Raw genomic sequence first — 19,575 nt, forward strand, 5'->3', positions numbered from 1 at the left:
CGCGTCCCCCATACCCTGACGAGGTGGTATTGGGAACGTCCTATCCTGGATTCCTATCTGAAGGTCTCAAGGTCAACTTCATAGGACGAGTCACTCTCTTTCCTCCACACACAGCTTATGTAGGCCACACGTTCCTCGCGAAGCAAGGAACTTGTGAGGTGCAGGGGCTCCTTTTCTCAAGTGCTACTCACTGGGAGGTGGAGCCCCCGGGTAAAAGCCAAAGTCAGTAAGGCTGGGGACTTTCCGCCCTTCCTAAGGGGTAAGTCACCCAGTGTAAATAGCGTGGTTTGTATTTCGGTTACGGAACAAATGACAAATTCGGAGATAATTTGTATTTTTCCTAACCATACAAACCTTAGCTATTTACACATATTTGCCCGCCAGCCCTGTCCCCCAAGTCAAGTCCTATCTCTAAGTGATGTGAAGCAAATCACCGTTGTGTGTGGGGGAGGGGTAGCAAGCTACCCCTTCCCCTACCCCCGCTAACTAGCGCGGGGGTAGTTAACCCTCGTTAAAAACTATTGGCTCGTCATTTCAGCTACGCCGAAAGTAAACCCAATGTAAATAGCTAAGGTTTGTATGGTTAGGAAAAATACAAATTATATCCGAATTTGTCATTTTGCCTTGTTTCGAGTATTGTTTTGCTGTCTGGTTTTCAGCTGCTGAGTCTCATCTTAATTTGTTGGGACAAGAACTTGTGGTCTAGTAAATTTCTTATTCCTTTTCTAGATATTAATCTCTGGCACTGTTGTTCAGTTATTTCTTTATGCATGTTGCATAAGCTTTTTCATAACTCTGACCATCCTTTGCATTCAGATCTTCCCAGACAGTGCCATTCTGCTCGTAATACTAGCTATGCTGTTAAGTCTAATAGTCATGCTTTCCCCATCTTAAGGCTCAATACTACACAGTATTCTAGAAGTTTTATTCCAGATGTGACGAAGTTATGAAATGATCTTCCTAAACAGTGCAAGTTCAAAAGTTCACAATTCCAGCAAATGTTTTTATGTTGAACAGGCCAATGTTAGTCCGTTTTTATAGTTTATATATAAAAGATCTATCCTAATGTTATTACTGTTCTAAAAATATTTCATATTAATTGTTCATAACTTCTCTTGTAGTTGATTTCTTCATTTTTTTTCCTCACAGGTCTATTTTTCCCTATGGAGCCCTTGGGCTTATAGCATCCTGCTTTTCCAAATAGGGTTGTAGCTTAGTTAGTAATGATAATAATAATGTTGTCCTTTTATTTCAGAAAGCTTCAAAATATTTTTATTGTCCTTTTCTAATGATTTTGTTTAATGTTATTTCAGACGTTTCCTCCAAGAAAATAATCATCCAACTCTAGTGACAAGATTGTGTAGACTACTCAAGATATCTGCAAGAGATACACGACTGGGGGAAAGCAAGCAAGATCTATCTCGGTACGTTGTAAAACTCTGATGCAGTGTGGTATCTCGTGATAGGAAGTTTAGCATTAACTTTCTCTTTATTGGCTGCTGAAAATAATATTGCAGAGGATGTCATCTTGTGATAGGGAAGGGATAAAGTACCCAGAATCATTAGAATTCTCAATGAAAAGAGAAGGGGAACATTTGCTTCCACACACTGCAGTTAAGCTGGAAAATAACGATTTGGTTGGCAATGCTGTGGCATCTAATGAAGGATCTCTTTCTGTAGATCCAGACGTGGGATTAGAAATAGAGCCAGAAAGAGAATTCAAGCATGAGCCAGAAATATGTGTGGTAAGTGAAGATGACCTGCAGTATTCTTACGACTATAATGCATCGGTGAGTGAGAACAACTTGCAAAGTTGCAAAGGGAAGGTTGATGAAGAGGATAAAAGTGTAGAGACAGATGTTAGAGAGGAATGTGGGGTAAAGTTGGAATCCAATACGAATGAGGACATAAATTGTTTACAGAACGAGGAGGAGATCAATGACAGTAGATGTGAAAACCCCCTTGGTCAGGGAGGTGATTCCCAAACTCGCACTGATGAGGGTACGACAGAGAATTCATTTGTTTTGGGGAATTATGAAAAACAATGTAGTGAAAAATTTAACCCCAGTACATACATGTTAATTCACACTGGAGGCGGGTTCACCTGCGGAGAATGTGGCGAAATATTTTCCGAGCAAGATGGTCTCAAAGCACATTTAGAAACTCACACTAAAAAGAAGATATTCAGGTGCAATATCTGTGACAAAACCTTTTTTTGGAAAAGTCATCTTGCAAAACATTACAGAATTCACACTGGGGAGAGTCCATTCAAATGTGATATTTGCGACAAAGCATTTTCGCAGAAAAGTCACCTCACAGTACATCATAAAGTTCATACTGGGGAGAAGCCATTTAAGTGCATTGTCTGCGACAAAGGATTTTCTGAGAAAAATAAACTAACAGCACACCACAGAACTCACACTGGGGAGAAGCCATTTGTATGCATTGTCTGTGGCAAAGCATTTTATCAGAAACATCATCTCACAGGACATCTTAAAATTCATACTGGGGAAAAGCCCTTCAAGTGTGATATCTGTGGCAAAGCATTTTCTCAGAAAAGTCATCTTACGGGTCATCATAAAATGCACATTGGAGAGAAGCCTTTTAAATGCTATGAGTGTGGCAGAGCATTTTATCAGAAATGTGTTCTCACAGCACATTTAATAACTCACACGGGGGAGAATCCATTCAAGTGCGATGTCTGTGGCAAAGCATTTTCTCAGAAAAAGTGTCTCACATCACATCACAAAACTCACACTGGGGAGCAACCATTCAAGTGCAGTGTTTGTGACAAAGCATTTTCCCAGAAAGGTCATCTCACAGCACATCATAAAATTCACACAGGGGAGAAGCCTTTTACATGTAGCGTCTGCGACAAAGCCTTTTCCCAGAAAAGTCATCTCACAACACATTACAAAATTCACACTGGGGAGACTCCATTCAAGTGCATTGTCTGTGAAAAAGCATTTTCTCAGAAAAGTCATCTCGAAAAACATTCCAAAATTCACACTAGGGGAGACGCCATTTAAGTTAAGTGCTTGTGACAAAGTATTCTCTAAAAAAGGTCATCTCATAGCACATCACAGAAGCCATGATACCAAGTTGCCCAAACATAAGTGAGGTGCAGATTGCTGCCATCAAGGGAATGGTGACTATCTTGAAAAGAGTCCTCGGATACAAAGCTAGTGGAGCATAGAGGTGCAACCACAGACCCCAGGCTGGGGTCCATTGCATCACTGATATAAATTGAAGCCAATTAAGGTATTAAGACAAATGTGGACTAGTCATTCAAGTTCAATGTCTGTAACAAAGCATTTGTCTGGGATTCTTGTTTTTCAAAGTATTTAAGGATTTGTGGAGAAAATTTGTAAGAGCGTGAGGGAAGTCCAGTTCCTTTAAAAACATTCTTCACATTTCTAATGAGAGGCAGTTCCAACGACAAATCATTTTGAAACTTCATTCAATAAAGGATATAGTTCATTAAGCATGGTTTTAAAGTATTAATGCTATATTTCTTTTTTCAAAATAGCTAGATTAGATCATACTGGAAAAATTAACACAATAATCTTTAATTATGGTATAAATAAAAAACTTCGATACTTGATGAATCTGATCTTTTAACCACCATTGTATTGTCTTTAACGTAATGAACGTATCAGAGACGTAGTTGTAGGCAGGGTCTAACCAGACATGAAGTGACAATGTCGCGATATCACTCTCAAAAAGTATGTCTACTCGTCTAATTATCTGTCAAACATGATTAGAGCTACCCAACCGCGACCGGAAACTATAACTCTAGTAGAGCGGTATTTTGCCAGATTAAAAAAAAAATTAGACATAGCCAGTGGTCTTAATATTGACAAAACAATGGAGTATAGATGGGTAAGACAATGCAATGAAGGAGAAAGATTGAAAAGCCTTCCTAGGAAGTGGGAGGCCCCGCTACAAAACGGAATAAAATAAACCGAGAGTTAACTAACTTTATAATCAAACATTCATTCCCATAATCATTTTCCGTTCTGATTAGTAGACAAGCCATCATAAGCCAATGCTTATTATTTTGAGAGTCTATGCATGAGGAAAATATTTGTAATAAATGGGTTAACATTATTCCCAAATGAAATAAACAACTCAGATACATCTCTCTCTCTCTCTCTCTCTCTCTCTCTCTCTCTCTCTCTCTCTCTCTCTCTCTCTCTCTCTCTCTCTCTCTCTCTCTCTCTCTCTCTCTCTCTCTCTCTTTTTTTTCTTGATTGAATTTTTTGAAAAATATAATGTTCCCACGCATATACAAGCTCTCGTCCTTTATATGGGAGATTGATGACAGTGAATCTGGAATATAGTTGTTACTGTAGGTATTATAGCAATATGTCAAGAACTGTCTGGTAGTTACCAATCCAGTGGGAGAGAAGCACCCACTCACTGACAAACCGCTTTGATTTCAGCTGTTAGTGAGGACTGATATTCTTTCTAACTGGGAATATTGGTAGAAAATATCCTTAACTATCTTTTTCCAACGTGTTTAAGACCTTGCATATTTGTGGAGAATGCCGACAGGCATGCAGAAGTGGTCTGGAGTGCCATGTAAGACCTGTTGTATGGTATGAGTGCCTGGGCTACAGATCCTCATCAGCTTTGCCCTTTCTGCAGTCAAGAGTCTTCCTGTGACGAGTGTTGGGAGTGGTTATCCTCCCAGTGGGAGACATATGGCAGGAGGAGGAAGTCCAAAAGAGTTTCTTACGCCTCGTGGTCATCCTTGAGGTTGAAGAAAGCCGGACTTCTTTCTTCCACCCCTGGTACTCTTCCCTCTGACCCATCTCTGTTGATCTCCTGTGAAGGTCAATCAGAGAAGAGTGATAGCCCTATAGCTTTAGGTCAAGCCTTGGCGCAGCGAGGTCCTCCCCTTTACTCTGGAGAAAAGGGTGGGCTTCCTCCCCCCCAGGGGGAGCCTTTGCCTTTAAAGTTTCATTATGTCTTACAGGCGTTGTAGTCCTCCTTGAGATTGACTGGTTTGCCTTAGGAGGATTGTTTGAAGACAGCCCAAGCATCTGAACACCAGTAACAGCAGCAAGCAGCCTCTGCTTTGAACGATGTCCGCCCTTCAGTAGCTGTGTGAGAAGCCCGCTGTAATCTCTGTTTCACCTGCAGAGGCTTTGTAGGAAGACATTTCGCCCAAGCAGTCTTCCTGAGAGAATCGCCCTTCTGGTCCTCCATCTTCAGATGAATGATTAAAGAAGTGAGTGCCTAATCCTTGCCACAGACAAAAAGAGTTCTTCGGAGCATAGCTCTTCTGAGTACGCTTACAGGGTTGGTCTTCAACCTCTACCTGATCCTTCCTCTTTGGAGGAGGATTGTAAACATACCTCATGTAGGTGGTCTACATCTTTTAAACCTTAGAGACAACTCATCAGCGCTCTCCTCATCCAGATGCGCCTCTTCGTCATTGGAGACCTCTCCCAGAAGCTCCTCCTCCAGATGACTCTCAACCAGTCGAGAGACCCATAGCGCGCCTTATCCAATATGACAGGCCCCTGAGCGCTCCTCCTCCAGACAAGAAATTCTTGAGGGCACCTCATCCAGATGACAGACTCCTAAGCGCCCTGTCTTCTTCTTTGTCTGCATCTTTTCCCACTTTTATGTGGGGTCGATGTTTCTGGCCAGTGTTCTCCATCTACCTCTGTCCCACACTTCTTCACTGGTTAATCCCTTTGATCGAAGGTCATCCTTGATACAGTCCATCCACCTTCGCTTCGGTCTCCCTCTCCTTCTCCTTCCCTGTACCTCCATTTCCATCTCTCTCCTCCCAATATACTGCTCATCTCTTCTCATGATATGACCATACCACCTCAGTCTACTTTCTTGGATCTTATCTGATAGTTCTCTAACTCCTGTGGTACCCCTAATTACCTCATTCCTTATCTTGTCACCCCACACATCCATCTCAACATTCTCATATCTGCCACATCCAGCTTCTTCTCCTGAGCGTCCTGTATCTGCTGATATTGCTAAACCTCTGTTGCACATGGTGCGAGGACCCTTAACTCGTTCAGCATCCCAGTGCACAAGTTTTGAGTATCCCGGAATAATTTTTCTAGCCAGTTGGAGTGGGGACTTCCTCCCACCTAAGAATGAGTCTCCTATGTAATGGACGAGGATTTGTATACATGTAGGAACAAAATGGAACAAATAACAAGTTTGGAAATTATTTGTATTTTTGCTAACTATGCAAAGCTGAGTTCTTTACTCATACATTCCTGCCATCACCAATCACCTACAAAGTCCCATCTGCAATCAAAGTGGTTTGTCAATGAGCAGGGGAGGTTTTCATCTTGTTACAAGGTTTTAAGTGCCATACTCCAGCTTTGCTGTTATCATTCTCCTATGTAAAGGACTTGAGTTTATATGATTAGGGAAAAATATAAATTACTTCCAAATTCTTTAATGTTTGATTGAAGGAAATCTGTTTCCTTGGTGATTTTCAGCTTGTGCTGATGCAAACTGGGTTATCTTGTGTTTGCTAGTTATGCACCTCTGAGTTGCTAATTATAGACATCATCTATAACTTAAGAATAATTGACAGTTGGAAACCTGAACAGTATTTGTGGAAATTAAATGATTAAAGGAAATACTTGGAAAAAAAGAAAATAAATGTATGCATTTGTCTGCTGATTTTGTATACTGCATGTGCTGGACATGGCAAATGATTACTGTGGTGTCTTTTTTTTTATGATCTTGGTGCTAAATGAACTTACACTCAATTAGTGTATTATCATGCTAAAATTATTTTGCCTTTTACCTTCTAATTGATGTTAATATTTCCATAAGCAATCACACACAAATAACCACTTAACTACTACAACTAAAGTGTAAGATTTATTGCTAGTTTTACTTTTTTGTTCCTACATGAGTACAAACCATATTTCTTTACTGTAGGAGGATTACAGCAAAGCTTGAATCCAGCAGTTAAAACTTTTAATGAGATGTAAACAACCGAGAGGTATTTACCCTGCCGGTGGTGGTCACAGTAACCTCAATTGAATTTCACCCATCCACATACACTTGTTCCTCTCTGCTGAAAACTGGCAGTTTTTGTTTTGTAAATTATCCTCTTAATTTTTCGTTAAGATTTCTTTCTCTTTCCAACCTTGCATGTGTGTGTTTGTGACTACTCATCATGCATATTTGACTGCAGTTTAGGACCATTTGGTAACGTGTGTGTTGATGGTCTTTTGATTACATCCCTGCCTGGTGATCACCAGGGCTAGGAAGTCATCTCATCATTCAAAGGAAAGCAGTTCTTTGGGGAGTCAGGATCGTTTTCTTTAGGGGTCCTTGAGACTGTTTGCGACTTCTTCCTCTTTTTTCTTTTCCATCAGCTCCCTCCGGAGACCGGTCGGGAAAAAGGAATTCCATTTACCTTTTACAAACCTCGAGATTGGAATTTTTTCTTGTTTCTCTTTGGAGGGGAGAGAGACTTCCTGCCAAGGGGAGTTTTTTCTCTTTTCAGCTTTGGATGTTGCGATTTAAAAAGAGGATCCTGAAGAGTTCCTTTGGGACTCTCTAGTTTCCTTTGCATGGTTTCGTGAGAGGTTTAGTGTTTACAGGTGCTAGTGGTCATCTCTGCGCAGGGATGTTCCCCGGATGCTTCTGGATCTCCTTGATGATGCCTTTTTTGGAGGACTAGACCAACGATTACTTCAAAGCTGCACTCCAGGCTTTGCCCTTCAGGAAGTCCTCCAGAGCTCTTGTGCCTGTTAGTGCATACTCCCAAGGTTGCTTGTCATCCTTGTATGATCTTTCCTCTTTAGAGGAAGATCCTGGACTACCCTGCTGTCATTCATCCTCATCTTCAGGGACCTTTTAGGTCTGCAACTACTTCGAGGACCTTCTCACCAGGCTGCGCCCTTCAGGAGGCCCTCAAGAGTATTGCTCCTCAGAGCATACTCACAAGTTTTATTGTCAACCTCAAACTGATCCTTCCTCTTTGGAGGAGGATCACTGACGCTAATGGCATCCTTCCTGAGCTTCATGATACTTCTGGGAACTTCTAGATCTGCTATGATATCGAGGATCTTCTCTTCAGGCATTGTCCTTCAAGAGCTCCTCCTCCAGAGCACTCGTGTTACTTGTAGCATGCTCACAAGTTTGTTTGTCCTGATCCTTCCTCTTTGGAGGAGGATCAGTGACGCTCATGACCTCCTTCATTTTGACCTTCATGAAACTTCTAGTTTCAGCGTGGGACTTCATGGACTTTCTTAGCTGCGGTTCCAGGCAACATCCTTCAGGAGGTCCTCCTCCAGACCTCTTGCTCTTCAGAACTTGCTCACAATATTCCTTATCGGCCCTGACCTAATCCCTCATCGGAGGAGGAGGCTTTTAATGCCTCTGGCGTCTTTTTCTTCAATCTTTTGTGTTATTTCTTGCCGTTTGGAGCAGTTGAGTGGCTAGTCTTCCTCCAGGAATCTTCCGAGTAGGAGTTGTCCTCCCTGATGCCTTCCTGAGGGAAATGTTCCTCAGTCTTCTTACAGTCCTTGGTTATGTTCCTTATGCCACCCCAGGTGTCTTCTGAGTTCCCTGCATAGTCACCATTATTCACATGCCCAGCACTGTCGCCCTCCTCCGGATCACGCTCTTTGCTGAGCTCCTGAATGAGCTCCACCTGGTCGCATCCCCTCTGGTTGCTCTCCTGGTCACATCCTCTCTGGTTGCAATTCTCTTGGCGCACTCTTGGTTAAACTTCTGGTTGCGATCCACTGGGTTGCACTACTTCTTGACAGGTTCCTCCCAGTTCTTTACCAAGCCTCACTAGATGACCTTCCTCAGCAGCTTCACTGCGTCAAAATTGACCCTGCCTACACTCGCATCTCCCAGAGATGTTTAATTTTCTAGCCACATGACTCCAGAAGCGCTACTTCTGAAAGTACTTTCTAGTCTTCTTGTACAAGGCCGCATCTCCAGACGCACCTCATGTAGATGCTCCTCGTAATAAGCACAGCAACTAGCATTGCATCGTCTCACTGCTTAGTCCTCTCCTCTTGTTAGTGATGTTTCCTCAATGAAGAAAAGGTGAGGGGCTTACTTCGCAGACGTGTCAAAGAATGGCCAGTTGCATCTAAAGGCTTAGGAACTTCACCTGTTTTTCGTCTTCTTCTTCCGAGAGTCCTAAGACCACCAAAAGAGCTCTCCTTTGATTGGAGGGAGAGACAACGGAATCTCCTCAGCCTACGGCCGATTGGAGAGCCATTCTCGTAGATCTCGAACCTGGATCCTCTAATTCTAGAGGTTAAGTTTTCACTCGTCTTACTCGTAGATTTCATATTGCAGAGAAATTTATCTCTCAGCATGTGTTGGATGCCATACTGCTGCTTGATCTCATGCTGGGAAAGAAGGATCCTGAATCATAGGATAACCAACTCAGAGAATTCTTTTGGGAACTCGCCAGGTTTCTCTGCAGTTTTGTGGTAGTAGCGTTATACCAAATCCTTCTTGTAGGGGAACCATTGAGGTGTGAGGTTCAAGGACCAAATCCCTTGCCTCAAGTAGTCATATCCGGCAAAGGGAGGCCTACAATCGCTACTATTTAGGATGAAAGCTTTGCTCTAGTCCCTCTCCTACCCAAGAATGTTCTCTGGACTCTGTAATTTCCTCAAGTCAGCTTCTTTTGACGTCCTTTGGCCTTCAGGGATTTTCACCATAGGCTGTTCTTTGTTCACGCTCTCATCTTCAAGGAGTTGTGTGACAAGTCTTTTAACTTCTTTCCCCTGCGGCACTGATAATAGGAGGAATTGCTTTGGCTATACTTTTCTAAGATTGTTCCTCTCCGCCCAGAAGGAAGGTCCCTCAAAGAGAAGGAAGACGATTTTCAAGTCCTGTTCTGTTCACTCTATTCACAAGAGGAGACTCAAGGTACGATAATTGTCTCTGGCATCAAGGGCCATGCTCTCATTCTCTTACTCTCAGCAGACTTCTTAAGCATATGGGGACATAGCAAAGCTTGGCCAAGTTACAAGTTCTGCTTCCTGTCCGATTAGTGAAGATAAGTGACATTGGGTCTGGTCAGTATTGGATGGGTGACTGCTGGTTACCAGATATACTGTAGTTGGCATCAGTTTTTACCATCAGTCTACAGTTGGCTTTTGGTCAAACACCCTCGCTTTCGTATCCAACACGCTGGATCACTCTTATCCCTATAGATTACATCTTTAAACTGTCACTCACTCAGTTTTGGCTAAGCAGAACCCTGGCTCCTAAAAATAATGTCAAACTGGAAGCTAGATGTGGATTCAGTGTTTGTCTAAACTCTAGGCCAGTGGTTCCCAACCTTCTTCCAGTGGTGACCCCATTTCAATTTGACCATACTTTTTGCGACCCCACTCAAATATCAAGGCTACCTGTATATTCTCTTTTTAGATAAAAGAATATAATTGATTGAAGTACACTGTTTATCATTAAATAGTAAAAACCCAAAAATGCACTTATATATAATATATAATTTCTTTATATAAGACACAATGCATAATAGAATGCTATTGATATGAATAACACAAACATTATCTTGATAATAAACAATGATGTTCATGTCATTCATGTGATGGTTAGAATTGCTTTTCCATCGCCAGTATCTCAATCTGCCGTGATGTTTTCGATAAAGCACAACGTAGTTCATCTTCAGCATGGAGATTAGTTTTCAGCTTCGACTTTATTAAAAGTACAAATGAAAAGGTCACTTCACACATATGTCGAAGAAGAGGGCATAACATTTTAAGCATACCTTCAGCCAAATTTGGATATCGACGTAACTGCTTTATCCAAATTGAAATAGGGAATTAAAGTCAGCTTTGGCAATGTCAGATGTAATAAGATCAGTAAATTTTTATGGATATCTTTCAGGAACATTTTCAAATGGTTTATTTGAGGTAACGTGTGGGATAACAGAGGCTTTTCTGGAAAATTTTGGTTAAATTCCTCATTTAAAGTTTCTAAGAAGAAGAATGAGTAAACTTTGAAAACTGTTTGAATGGAATATCAGTGTCATTTTATTCAACAGATGCATTTAATGTGGGAAACATGCACAAATTTCTCTTTCTCCATTTACTCCAAAAGATCCAGCTTCATTTGGAAGGCATTTAGTTTTAATTTCTGAAGTGGAAGATAAAGAGAATTCAAAATTATGAAAAATCTATTCAGTAGGCAGTTTTTGCCCAATTACTCATATCAGCTAAGAAACTGGAAAGTTCTGTTCTTCCTTGCTGAGATAAGAATTCTCTCATCTCACTATTCAACTAAAAGGGGATTACATTTTGGTAGCTACCTTACTCCAGTTTGTAATATAATTTCATACTTAGAATCCATTTTTTTATGACACACTTTAGCAAACAAGCGGTTGTTCAATGCATTTGACTTTATAAAGTTAACTGCTTTAACAACTGATTGCATAATTTTCCAAATCTTTGGCAATGTTTCTGCCCAAAATACTTAACGATGTATCATGCAATGAATTCCTACAACTTCTGGAGAAATATTCTTTACCTTCTGTTGAAACCCAGATCTACGACCTAGCATAGAAGGTGCACCATCAGTACACATACCACCGACATTTTCCCACATCAATCCTCTTTTTATAAGAAATTATCCTAATTTTCTTTTTCAAATATACCACAGCTTCAGTTGTTTCTAATGGTCTGCAAGAAAGAAATACATCCTTAAAATCACCATAAACTATTAACCAAGGAAGATTACCTATATATGTTGACTCATCAACTTTTAATGTGTTGAAATAAAGTGGAGATGTACAGAATGATTAGAAAGCGTTATAATTTCCGAGAATTTAACTCCTTTATTTTCAGTTATGTCATGAACGATGTCTTTTGCAAATGGTGAAATGAATTCCTCACAAATGACATGCGGATCTTTTTTTTTTTTTTTTTTTTTTTTTTTTTTTTTTTTTTTTTTTTTTTTTTTTTTTTTTTGTCAAGAAGAGAATTTTTGTTAGATCCACATGCTTATTCTTGAAAAAGAGGGCTCTCTTTACTGAACTTTGCACTTTTCGACTCAAAATTATGTCTTAACTTATCTTGAGTCATTGATTCTTCTGAGAGCACTTCATTGCACATCAAATTTGAGTTTTTTCTTTTCCTGCTGAGATAAAGCAAGTACAACCGATGTTGGTGTAGTCCTCCATACATTTCTGCTTTCCTTTGTTGTTTGCCATTGCCATATTTGTAACAACTTATTGTAAAATCGAATGAGAGAGAGAGAGAGAGAGAGAGAGAGAGAGAGAGAGAGAGAGAGAGAGAGAGATCTTAAAATCAGTCAATTAAAACTTGATAATGATAACTATGATGATAACAAGGAAAATGCTATGAAAACATATAATTATAAACACAAATGTGTCTGCATTTGTGTCTTAAATATATGTATGTAGTGCACACACACATGCATATGCACAGATACATGCACATACACACTTCTCTCGTCCTCTCTTTCATTTACATTTTTTTTAAAAGGAATTTCAGACTAAACTACGTATCTGCATTTTGAGTAATCACCAACAACTCATTTGTCATTTCTGTCTTATATGCACATGTCTTACTGCAGCTTAGGTTTATAAACAACAATATTTTCGGCATATATGACTATTTTGACTTTCCTGAATTGTAGTTAGAATAAAGTTTTTAATAAATATAATTAATAGATAATTCAAATATCAAAAACTTTCTGTTACACGAATACAAACAAAAACCTCAGATATAAACTTAAATAATGAAATTTATAACAATCTTAAACATAACAATGCTCCATACCTATAAATTTCAAAATACAAATTCATTGTTTGTTCAAGCCGACTGATAGCACAGTGACACAGACATACCAGATGCAATCTCTTTAATTAACAAAAATGATAGAAAACAGACATATAAATATATGTGTATATATATATGTATATATATACACATATATACATATATATATATATATATATATATATATATATATACTGTATATATATGTGTGTGTATATATATATATATATATATATATATGTATACAAAACACAGGATGGGACCAGATATAAAATACAGATTTATTAAATCTATGGATAAACCCTTTAAGTACTTTCCACAGAGAGAATCGTTCTCATTAAACCTTCTCTGTAAGAAATGATCTGAGAAAGGCCAATAGACAGCAATGTAATGTATGTACATGTGAACGATCGGCCCAGTTGATCGTCAGATTAAGGTATGTGCTAAAAAGGGAAACAACTCAGTTTGAGTATGCTCATTCTATTCTTCATCATTCCTTTGTTTAGATTTATATATACCACCTTAGGTAGGAATGGGGAAGATTTTTGGTAAAGCCTACTGAATCCTCTTAATCCAATGATATCATCCAACACCCTTTAGATTATTACCATGCCTTCACTAGGAGGATTAATACTACTGGAGATGCCCTGACTCAGAATTCTTTCCTGAACCCATGAGGGCAGGGTTTGGCCAGATTCACCCCTTCAAACTGTCAAATCTCAATCCCAAGTTAATCCTCCGACAGCGTACTGGTACTTAGTCTGTTTTACTCAGACCTTTATTTTTAGCTGATAACTATTTACTTGTGCTATTTTATTACCGATGGTCTCTTCCTGTAATACTTTATTAAAAAAAAAAAAATAATGTTAAACTTGTTGCTCAACTTATTGGTGAATCAGTTACAAACTCCTTGGAATAATGAACTACAGTAAAGTCGTTGACCTTTATAGCCGTCTTTGGATGACATTGAACACAGCTTGTGATAATCTCACAACTGTTGTTACTGACTTTGCCAAAAGGCAGGCAACTTATTTTTTTCGTACAACCAAGAGCAGCACAGGAAGGAGCCATCGCTAATGAAAGCACAATAATGGTTACCGTCTCTAAACACAGATCTGAATAGAACTGACTACAAATTCCAATACAGTGACAGAGATTAACTTGAAGGATCATGAACTGACAGTTCGAAGGGTAAAAACCTGGCTTCCCTTAATCCGGGTCATGGCATCTCCAGTTATTTCCTCCAAGTGCCTTCACGACCCCAAGAAAATTGCTTGCCGACCCCAATTGGGGTCGCGACCCCAGGGTTGGGAACCACTGCTCTAGGCTATCAGAATCTATTGGAGATTATTGGTAACCCTAGAAGATGCCTTCTTTCATGGTCTGGCTTTCACCAGCTGCAGTTGGTAAACGACCCCTCTTTTCGAGATACGAGCCTCACAAAAGAATGACCATCACCATTACAGGCTTTTGAGACTTACGAAAGAACGACCATCATCCCTACTGGCTTTTCTACTTCAAGCACCCAGCTTTTGGGCAACTCCTTGCTTTTCAGAGACTCGTACCTTTCTAGGCTAACAATCCGGGGAAAAAAACGGGGTAGGAGGAACATTCTAACAGTGGCACCACCTGTAAGGAGTTGCCAATATCTCAATTGAAGAAAAGAGATAGCAGGGCCGAATGAAGTAGCTGTGCTCTCTTTACTCTGTTGTTCTCCTTCTCATCCTTCAGCATCGACTGAGCCCCTCATCAGATCTTATTTACTTAGGCAGTCCTAGAGGGAAATCCAAACTGTGGTAAAGAAAACATTGCTTTTCCTTCTATTGGTCAAGTTTTACTCTCAAAATACTGAATACCAGTTAGACTGAACTAATCAGACCTAGCTTCCTATTCTGGCTTGTTTCCAAGCTGGAGGCCACATCCATGAGCAACTTAAGCCTTAAGGGGACGAGGTACCTCAGCAGGAGAGTTCCAATTTCTGTCGCATCACACCTTTAGGGATACCTAGCGTCCATCAAGACAAAAAGGACACTGTCTTACGGGCCTGTTCCTTGTTGGAAGGAGACAGTGAACAGGGCCCAACGTCCTTTCTTCTTGATGGGTAACTTCGTTTCTGTAACCTTGGTATGACATTACACCCTAGGTCTTCATACGATTTGTACAGCTCAGGGGTATTCTTTGATCCAGAAGTGTTCAAAGTATCTCTGGTCACTAGCTTCTTTTCAATCACACTTAGGTCAGAAACAGTCTAGCTTTCAAGAACCATGTTCATTACCTCTGAAATTCCCACATCATTTTCTTTTGTCTCTACCCTGCCTCTTATGTAACACTTGACAAGGCTTGAGTCACTTTAGGCCTCACCAGGACACTTAAAGATACAAATTATCATTTGGCGAAGATGTCCACTTCTGCTCAGAGGTATTCTGAGAGGCTGGCACCTTTTTATGCTCATTTAGGCCTGCCCTACATTCAGGTGACACAGATCTGTAAATCCTCTAGCTTCTAGAGGAAGCTTCCTCGGTCTTCTGACAAACAAAACAATTCGCACATAATGTTAATTTGAGGTCTGACACCTCTCAATCTATCAACAAGCGGACCCTGATTCTCTGCGGTCTGACCACGAATGGGCAAGGAGTAATCAATGGATTGATTCACTACTTAGCATCCAGAGCTTCGATTTTTTCCTTGGAAGAAACTCCCAATAAGAGCCCTCAAGCTCAGCTGAGTAGGCATTTGCCACCCTTCTAGAATCTTTGTGGCAAGTTTTATGGGCAGAGAAATAAGCAATATTAACTGTCTGATTCCTGCGCGATGTGACCTCCAGATTTGTTCGTCAGAATCTGTTTTAGCTGCATATCGAGAGGAATAACTGCCCCATCTCCTTTCACAGGATCAAGGCAAAGGTGTCGTATGAGTCTAGGATGAAAGGATAATCTGACTGGCCCTTTCATTTTCTTTTGATCTTCCCCTCTTTTGGTGTACAGCTTCAAAACCATGCCAGCTGGACTTGATCTCGATTTAGGGATGGGGCAGCATTCAGCTCTCGAATATTCTTTATTAAAGTACGGAGGAGTCTTTTCCTCACACTCCTTACGAGGGGGGAGTGTGACGTACCAGGCATACAACAAAATTCAGCAATTGCATAATTCTCTTTGCCGGGCTACAACACTGATTTTCAGCTCGAAAACAACCCTACGAGGCAGGGGCTGTGATTCCTGCACTATTTTTTTTTTTTGCATTTCACGAAGTGTTAGGAACTCTGACTCTTGTAGCATCATAAATGCTAGAGTCTTGAGTTCCCGGGTAAAGTTTCCAGCCAGTTGGAACGGGGACTTCCTCCCACTTAAGGGTGAGTCTCCTATAGTAAAGAATGATGGTTTGTATTCATGTACAAACAAATGACAAATCTTAAGAGTAATTTGTATTTTTCCTAACTATACAAACCTGAGTTCTTTGCTCAAACTTGACCGTTGTCACCTACCCCCAGTGTAAGTCACGGTTGTAATCCAATTGAGATTACAGTCAGCTACAAAGGAGGTGGTTGCTTCCCCACTGCCGATAGGGTAACTACCTCCTGGTTGTTTACGCATCTTTAAAATTTTTAACTGCCATATTCCAGGTTCACTGTTTTCCCTCTCCTTTAGTAAAGAACTCGGTTTTGTATAGTTAGGAAAACTACAAATTACTTTTAAAATCTATCATTCTGTCTTTTGTTCCTAAATAACAAATTGACCTGAGAATGAAAAAGTCAGTGTGCTGCATTTCTGTCTTAATGTTATATTAAACATTATTTTCCTAAAATTTTCCATTTTAAATATAAAAAATATTTGAATTAATTCGTATTTTTTCTAACCTTATACCTTTATGGCTTCAGCTGCTAAGCTTTTTGACGCATTAAACACAGGTAGCTGCCGCGTGGCAGGGAGCTTTGCCCACCTGACAGGTAGGGCTACCTGCACTTTGACCTAGGATATGCGCAGTGTAACTTAAGGGGTGTGAATCGGCCGTGAAATAATGTTATTTTGGAGTTAATTCAAGTTCATACTTTTTTATGCCTCAACAGATTTTTTATCATTTAAAAACCTTTGGAAAGACATTTCTATCTTTTAAAAGTTGTACATGGGGGAAGTGTCTTATTCCTTTTTTGTATATACAGTAGTATGTATTATTTTATAAAAATAAAGGAATCACTTTCAGTAGTGGCCATTTTTTGTATGGAAGTTTATATTTTTTCAAAAAGTTGATGTACACATTTTAGCATATAAAATTCCCTGTGTACATGTTTGAATGATAAAAAAAGTCAATGTTGAAAAAGTTTTGAGAAAATGGGCAAAAAAGTATTTTTGTTCCTACACAGAATGCAAACCCTACATTCTTTACATGGGAGAAGAAGCAGCGCAAGATGTCAACAACCGTTCCAGTTGTTACCAGGGGTAGCGGGGGAGAAGCTTAGCCCCTGGTCACTCATACCTTCTTCATTTTGATTTCAGCTGTGGTTGAAGACAGAGGTCTCCTTCCACGTTCACTGGCTTTAGCAGAATTAGAATTCTTTCATTTACTCTTGGTTTTTGTTCCCGTTATGATGTAGTAACATCTCGGAGATATTGTCCTTGAGAAGGAGGTTTGATTAATAATATGTCTCCATTATTTTTAGGTTGGTTAAAGGTGAAGTTTCACCTTCACATCTGTGGAGTTAGACTTCCCTGAAGTCTTAGAATCAGAGTACCTCTACACGGAAGTCTGTGCACGCTGATCCGTCGATGGATACGGGAGCAACACACATTCTAGTAAGTGCTGTTGATGTAAGGTTTTCAGCCTCACTTATCAGAAGCTAATTGCTTCGCAATCAAATCGCTTAACAAGTTGCCTCTCAGAGCCCTTAATGCACTCGAAGTGGAAGCTAGCTTTTCACTTGAGAGATATGCTTTGCCATAATCTCCCTCAGAGTTTAAACAACCCTTCTTGATTTTCCAGCGGGTGCAGTCGCTAGCGTGGACTGCCATCCTATCCTGGTAGTCTATCCAGGCAGCTCAGAAGCGACCTTGAGTTCCAACGGAAGAGCGATCTACCTCTTGAAGCTCACTGGTGTTTCGTTCCAGTCCCGCTCTCCCAAAAGTGATAGCTGTAAAACTGTGAAGTAGAGGCAGAAATCTATTGAATGTTTTTTAATTGCTATCTTTATTTTATTTCTTTTCTAAATTTAAGCTTTTAAAAATCCTCCTAACACATCCATAGAAGAATTATTTTATCATGTATCTTGTGTATCATTTGAATAACTTTTTTGAGACCAAATTATAGTAAACTACCCTCTTTTCTCCACCTATTTATCCCAACTTTTAGTTCAATAAGTCAAAAAAACAAAAGAGAATGAATAATCAATGTATCATTACTGATCAAGTGTTTTATTATGAATAACTGATTCAGATAAGTGTTTTTCTTTCATTTCAACCTTTGTACGAAAGTAACCAATTACCATAGCTGTTGCAAATAATGTTAAAGAGTATGACTGATATATTATTACTGTACATTATTACTTTCAGAATTGAAAGAAAAAGGCAATAATTTCTTGAGCTTTGTAAATAAACACCGTAAAGGTAAAGTTTATAAAATTATTGTGCATCGGCAACAGGGGCAACACACCTTTAAACTTTGATATGCAATTAAAATCGACAGAAAACAAAATGATAAAGATATTTTTAATCAAAACTACATATTTTTATACAGTTAAATAGAAATGATAGTTAAAGTACAGTAATAATTGTCTCTTAGAGGAAAATACTCAGTAGTTTGACTTAATCAGCTGATTTTGAAAGCCTTGAAGGTAGTACAGTATCGAAGAGCAGACTTATATTCATAGTTTTTATATCTTATTGTGACACTAATATAGGAATATTGCATGCCTTATTAACAGATGCAATTGAGCAAGACAGTTTTATTCAAATCCTGGTTTGTGCATTGTTGTTGTTGTTGTTTATGGGTTTTTGTTTACTTGTTTGCCATCTTTAGAAGGATTTGTTTGTGCATTGTCGTTGTTGTTGTGATTATTGTTGTTGTTTATGATTGTTTATGGGTGTTTGTTTATTTGTTTGCCATCTTTTGAAGGCTTGGTTTGTGCATTGTTGTTGTTGTTGTTGTTGTTTATGGGTTTTTGTTTACTTGTTTGCCATTTTTTGAAGGCTTGGTTTGTGCATTGTTGTTGTTGTTGTTGTTGTTGTTTATGGGTTTTTGTTTACTTGTTTGCCATTTTTTGAAGGCTTGGTTTGTGCATTGTTGTTGTTGTTGTTGTTGTTGTTGTTTATATATGGAAATTTGTCTTGAATACCAGCTGCACTTATTGGTCACAGTAGATGGGCATACATGTTTGACCAAAAGCATATCTTGGCTGAGTGTTCAGATTTAAATTTTTCAATTATGTAGATGTTAAGAATCTCTTTACAGTAAAAGTAAGTTTTGGCTATAAAAAAAATTTTAAGAGTGCATAATGGGATTATGAGTGTGTTTGGAGGGTTTATAGAAGCTTAGATTTATGGAAAAAATATTAAAAAATAAAAAAAAATTTATATTCTGTTTTGATAAGGAGCCTATCTAGAGACGACCAATATTGCCTTTTCTGTAAAATAGCAAGAAAATGGGGTAGAATTCCCACGAACGCGATGTAAACGACACGAGTGCGGTGTTTCGGCACCTCTTAACTGATTTTGTGCTTGTCCTGTTCGAATATGTGCACAGTCCGTCAAACATAAAATGCACAAGCAAAAGGAAATTTATGCTT

At 39.3% G+C, this 19,575-nt stretch overlaps 1 protein-coding gene and 1 long non-coding RNA gene across 2 annotated transcripts in view; both read left to right on the top strand.

The window, feature by feature from the left end:
- The window catches only part of LOC137629507 (uncharacterized), a 52,630-nt gene extending 35,044 nt beyond the window's left edge, over positions 1 to 17,586 (top strand). Inside the window, exons 3-4 of the long non-coding RNA XR_011041523.1 lie at positions 1,314 to 1,424; positions 17,458 to 17,586. This is a non-coding gene — a long non-coding RNA (uncharacterized lncRNA). The remainder of the gene's footprint in view (positions 1 to 1,313; positions 1,425 to 17,457) is intronic.
- On the top strand, positions 1,431 to 3,103 carry LOC137629505 (zinc finger protein 25-like). Its single transcript, XM_068360859.1, has one exon. It carries the CDS (start codon positions 1,521 to 1,523, stop codon positions 3,027 to 3,029), a length of 1,509 nt encoding a protein of 502 aa, XP_068216960.1. The 5' UTR covers positions 1,431 to 1,520; the 3' UTR covers positions 3,030 to 3,103.
- Positions 17,587 to 19,575: the final 1,989 nt, after the last annotated feature.

This window comes from Palaemon carinicauda, chromosome 37 (assembly GCF_036898095.1).
Source record: "Palaemon carinicauda isolate YSFRI2023 chromosome 37, ASM3689809v2, whole genome shotgun sequence".
Lineage (NCBI taxonomy): Eukaryota > Metazoa > Arthropoda > Malacostraca > Decapoda > Palaemonidae > Palaemon > Palaemon carinicauda.